The sequence below is a fragment of the Rhopilema esculentum genome, chromosome 2 (genome assembly GCF_057945365.1).
Source record: "Rhopilema esculentum isolate cy_ngs chromosome 2, ASM5794536v1, whole genome shotgun sequence".
Taxonomy (NCBI): domain Eukaryota; kingdom Metazoa; phylum Cnidaria; class Scyphozoa; order Rhizostomeae; family Rhizostomatidae; genus Rhopilema; species Rhopilema esculentum.
The window spans coordinates 2,237,590-2,243,589 of record NC_142816.1 but is presented as its reverse complement, the minus strand read 5'-3'; the positions used below and the strand labels follow the sequence as shown (position 1 = coordinate 2,243,589).

At 34.7% G+C, this 6,000-nt stretch overlaps 1 protein-coding gene across 1 annotated transcript in view; it reads right to left on the bottom strand.

The window, feature by feature from the left end:
- Positions 1-6,000, bottom strand: part of LOC135695736 (palmitoyltransferase ZDHHC17) — a 16,269-nt gene continuing 10,269 nt past the window's right edge. Inside the window, exons 14-19 of the mRNA XM_065214912.2 lie at positions 5,670-5,735; positions 5,299-5,392; positions 4,301-4,384; positions 3,223-3,374; positions 1,730-1,827; positions 1-779 (exon numbers count right to left, since the gene is read on the bottom strand). Of these exons, the coding sequence (XP_065070984.2) occupies positions 629-779; positions 1,730-1,827; positions 3,223-3,374; positions 4,301-4,384; positions 5,299-5,392; positions 5,670-5,735 (645 nt within the window). The 3' untranslated portion in view covers positions 1-628. The remainder of the gene's footprint in view (positions 780-1,729; positions 1,828-3,222; positions 3,375-4,300; positions 4,385-5,298; positions 5,393-5,669; positions 5,736-6,000) is intronic.

Below are 6,000 nucleotides of genomic sequence, written 5' to 3'. Positions count from 1 at the left end.
TTCAATAATAGAAATAAATGCAAACACATTTATAAAAACTCAATTTAATGTTTTCTGACAAACGTAATATTAAGCGTTTTTATAAGTCTTGCAAACAAATAATAATTTTAACAAATAGGTTGAATTCAACTAGAAAGGAGTAGTTGTCACTCGGTAAAGTCGAGGTTAAAACATTGAGATCGAGACTTTTGACAATCATGAATAGTGATGCCATTTCATTAAGTTCTTTACTGAAACAAAGCTATCAATTTTGATTTTATATGCTCTTATATAATGAAAGCTTTTTTTACATTCGTGAATCTATGCTTTTGGGTTAGATTTTGCATTTTCGTCAAATTAACTTATCTTGGTTGAATAAGCCAACGTATGCAAGTTTGACGGCGTTAAGACTTTCCCAGTTATTTACTTCCAATTTTACAGGTTTTAAAAACAACGATCAACTGCATGATTTAGGTCTAATTTTGTGTCAAGCAATATTCAGTTTCAATGGTACAAAATTTAATCGTTTGTTTGTTGCTTTGTAATTTAAAACAACATTTCATGGCTCGAGGGGAGCCCTTCTACTTTGTCAGAATGCAGATGGTGTCTTGTTTGTCCTTTCCATGGCAAATTAGATAAATGGCAAATTCTATACAATATGGCTGGGGCTTTTCCACGAAAGTTCATCGTCTTTAAACCTTCCAACATCATGCTCACTCATCCAATCAACTTTGTTGGGTCTAACTAGACCAAAAAATGAAATTTCGAAGAAATCTGCAATGTTTTGTATGACTCCGCGCCTAAAATGAACAGTAATTAGAAGAAATTAAATCTTATTCAAATGATACTCTATTGCTATTAAAAAAGGAAAGCTCTCATACTTCGGTCATCCATTTTTCGCCTTACAGTCAGGGCCGCCGTGAAGTTTCGGAGTCCCTGGGGCAAAACCGATGAACGATGCGAGCACGCCCTTCAAACTAGAACCTTCCTCATGTCATTTTTCTGCAATCGTTTAAAATGTTTAACTTTTTTGGCGTAAATCTAATACATCTGATAAATTACATTCTTAAAACGGAATTCATTACACCCCAAGACCTCGCAGCAATTTGTCCCCGTTGCCCCCCTCCCCCCCCCCCTGACTCGGCGGTCCTGCTTGCAGTACGTCTTGAAAAAACTATTGCAGAAAATCAAAGTCTAAATGGAAAAAATCGAGTTTGCTATAAGCTGTCACGTGAAAGACTGGTTACCAATTACCACCATTTGCAACTGACCAGCCTGGTGACCAGATTGGTAACCGTGAAAGACTGGTTACCAATAACCACCCTTGTTCACCCCAAGCACCCCCGTTCTTAGAAGTCACGTGCCCATTGGCTCGAGAGAGGACAGTTCCGGGACCAAAAAAGCCAGACCTTTTAAGTTACCTTTTAAACGAATGGCAGATCGCACTCTGATCTCCTTGGCTTCGGATATTTTATACTGGAGTATTTTGTTACTTACGCAGGGAATCATTTACGATATGCGATTGTAGAGGGGCTCTTCATATCAACTCTCGATCTGTTTAGATTTTTTGAGTATAAAAGGCCAGTGTTCAAAGTTAAATAACTGCAAGCGTAAATTTCATAACACGAAACTTTCTTCTTCCAAAATCCGTTTCTGTCGATGGGACTTTAGATTTCGGAATGTAAGCAGTATCTAGAGATTTAAAATATAGTCAAAGTATCTGCCATTTAGGCATTTTCACAATACGTACGTGAAAGGGCTTCGAATTTGTCCAGTTGTGTTGTCGTTGAAGTGCCTATACCTTGCTGCATTCATTCTTTCATTTGTTGTCATTCCTAACCAGAATATCTAAAAATACCAGCAAAAATATTAGAATTTTAGAAATTTCCAAGTCCGTACAGGCAATGGGATGTAATATCATATTTCTTACAACTCGTTATATAGCATTCGAGGCAGTTTTCAGAGAGGTTCTGTAGCATTAACACTCGAAATCACTGCAAACAAATACTTGAAATTTTAGAACATGGCACTTATTACGGATTTTCATGACAAAAACCATCATTACCGATTTGTGCAGAGATTTACATGCATAGACTTCGGGCATAAAGGGCGAGACCTGCTTTGCTTGTAAAAACACAAGTAACAGTAATTGCTTCATCAAATACTCTTTCATCGACCAATTAGCCTCGACTCTCTAAATAGCCATTTTCACCATCAATCAACTTCGCAAAATTCTTCCACAAACTCTATTTCGCTGTTAATGCTTATCTGATTTTTCTATCTTATTCTAAATTTCTTCTAAATATCGGATTGCTCTCAAGTAAACACTAATCTGATCCACCAAGAAACACAAGATTTCAGATATTTTTTGAAACCCAGATAAACAAACCCTTAGAAATTAGTATCTTTTCTCTAGTCTTTATAATGCTTTCGCACCAATAGACTTTTATCTTTCAGATCACAAATTAACAACATTGATGATAAACCTCTCGCTTAGAACTCTCTTTATTTCTTATGCCAGGGTTAGCTTGAACACTTCCCTAACTAAACAAACGCATAGCTCTGATTTGCAAAACGGCTCAGAAATGAAAAAAAACGATCTAAATTTTCCATCAGATATTGCAAAAATCATAAATTCTCTGGTCAATACAACTTTCTCTAATCAATTACTGTGCATACAGTAAGTACCTGCATGTAAGAAAGCTCCTAGTATAAGAAACAGGCCTCATTTTCTTCAAAAGGGGCTCCTTTTATAGAAAAAAAGTAGGCCTGAAATCAAAATGTTTCTTACTTTGAAGTATAAACAGTCGTGCTTTGCATTTTTTGTCTATGCTCTAGAATGGCTGTAGTGTGTGTATTTTATTGATGTGAACAATCATACTGTAAATTTTGTATTATATACTACAACCAGTAACATTGAATGCACATCCATGGACGGTACTGTCATATAGCTTGACTTGATTTGACTTGACAGTACCTATTGATAAAAAATTAAACCCTGATGATGAAACGTCTCTGTTTATAAGAAACTTTCTGAAACCTCAGTTTAAAAAGCGGCCTCTTATGTGCGAGTACTTACTGTAATCACCGCAAGAAAGTCACTAGATGACAGACCTACATATGCATGGACCTACACAACAAAACAGCATTAAAAGGAGTTACCACCTGCAATTCTAGCAGCATTTCATAAAAAGATATATTCTTTATCCCTGCATAATTGACTTTTCCAGAACGCGAACCTACCTGGTAGCAATTACAAATGACTAGAGCACCAACCCAGAGACCATGGAACAGAGCATGTGCATAACCCCATGTCACCCATGGGGCACATTCACAAACTGTGACAATAGATGAGAGTATCCCTTTCTTGAATGGCCCACAGTGAATGTTGAAATCTAGAACCAAATCAAGCTTTCATGTATAATCGAATCTGTATCAAATATAAATAAAATCTCAAATAAAGTAGAAGATAGGCTGAAAAATACATGTTCTCTGTTACTCAAGGTTTCGTGCTTGCGCACTAATCAGACAGAATATATTGAAAAATATTTCTGCTACCAAGGGATAAATGTACAAAATGTGTGATAAATTTTCACATAGAAAATGCTGTTAGATAGAGGTTAATTAGAAGTCAATTAGAGGTTAATTAGTTAGATGGTTTATTGTTATAGAGAACATGTCATATTTTTAGACTATTTTCTACTATATCAATTGTCCTGTGCTAATACACATCGAGCACTGTTATGTCAGAATAGACAACGCAATCTGGAATTAACCTCAACTATAAATTGAAAGCAAGCGAACTTAGAAGAATGCTTCAAGAAGAACTGGTTCGCATACGTAACTGAAACTTTACTTTGTTCCACTGCATTCGAACAGACAGTAAAAAAAGTTCTTCATATGTAAAAATGATACACATTCAATCGATGATAAAGATGAAACGCAAATATCTAGGTAGTGCATATATGACAACCAAGTCAAAGATAATTCTAAGATCACATATTGTATTCAAATGTGATATTTAAATAACATGACATCAATAATTTAAGTATTTGCACCGATTGGTAGCTTTTAAGAAAAACTGTAAAAATGGGAAGAGAAGAATCTTAGCTGAAGCTGCGAAAGGGAAACTGAAATGGATCTGTAGAGTATCTTGTATTATTGGGCATCAGCTAATAAAAAAGGTGGAATGTGAAAGGAGCTCATTTCGTCATGACAATATAATTTCTGATCTGCTCAATATATGGCAGAAGATGAAATCAATTGACATGGCATGAAAAATGACACAATACCTAGATTTATACTGATAAAAACAACATACATGTAACTGCTGCCCATTGGTACCAAACATTCATCCAGAACAAGAAAAATATATACCAGAAGAAGAAGTGATGGTTTTTGTAACCTAAAATGGAAGATATACAATGATATTTAATGCCATTGATGATTTTGATACACATCTCGTAGAAGAAAAGTTTGAAAAAATAAATATCAATTGCAAATGTTACTGTCATTGCATAAATAAAAGGGAAGGGGAAAAGTAATTTGCTATAAGATTGCTATATGTAAAGAGATCGTTGATCTGATTTTCAGAATCTTACGTTGAAGATTATTCATAAGAGCAAACGACGAAAAACTGTCACTCTAACGAGGCCCCGAAGGCTAGCGAGAAAACGTAAAGTGATTCAGTTGCATTTATTGGATATTTTTTCAAACTTTTCTTAGGAGAGACTCTTAGTCGATCGTGGTTACTTTTGAATAGTGCTCAATTCAAGCTTGGGCAGTATTGGTATTTTGACACTGAGAAGGTGTGTTTATCGACAGGGCCACCAAGAGATGGCAAGGGGGCAAATTGCCCCAGGGCCTCCAGGTCTAGGGGGCCTCACAAGTAACTATTATGGAAATAATTGAAAGTAAAGAATTATGCCTAAAAAAGTAAAGCGCATTTAACGATTGCAAGTTAATAGCTTAATTAATTAATGATAGTAGATCATGGCTCTCCTCGATTAGTTGACATATGAAGGGAGCTCCTATTTAAGTATTTCCCATAATACATTTCAATATATTTCTGAATTTATATATATGTTTTGTAGTAACTTTATGGTTCATTGTGTTAAATTTCTGTTCATTATGATAGTGTTTTATGAAAGTTATTTGTTATAATTTAAATAGAAGTTTACACTTCATAATGTGGAATTCAAAACATGAAACCTACCCACTCTCAGTTAAAAAACCATATCAGTGCTGGATGAAGAAGGAATACTGCATCAACCCTACACCCACAAAATTACATAGTTATTCACCTACACTTCTTCTTACCTACACAGTTATCAACCCACGGACAGTGATGATCCATTCTTGCAATACATTTGTTACAAACCCCACAATGCTTTGAGCGCACTGGTCGTCGTATCTGAAATAATTACAAACGAAGTCCATTTACAAGAAGTTTAAAGGTCTACTACACAATAACCAAAAAATAAAAATTCTAAAATCCATTTTAAACTCCATTTTAAAATAAAGTTTAAACTTACAAATTCATGAAAATGTAAACAAAAAGAGTTCATAGAAAGGATAAAGTAACAAACACCATTTAAAAACCTCCCTTTCGCAGCAGAAAAAAGTTTGTTTTGTTAATTCTCTTCTGCTGGCATGCACAAAGACTTTGAAACCAGAACTTTGAAACTTACTAAACATGTCGCACAGAATCTTCCAAAATCTTTTAGCATTCCTGTTTCAGCTAACTCAATAATATTCTGAAATAAAAAAATATTGAGCTACATCAACAATACTGAGTGTTGTCGTTACATCAGCTGTATGTTAAGTTGCTGGTTTGTGCAATACGAAGAAGCAGTAAATAAACAGTTTACGTTCGATGTATGAGATAATCTTCAATAAAGGTTAAAAAATCTTAGTCATAAAGAAGACCCCAGCAAAATCAAAGTTACTTTGATAAAGGTTAATACTATGAACGATCGACAATGTAGGTCATGGATTTTAAGAAATTATAAATGTAATATA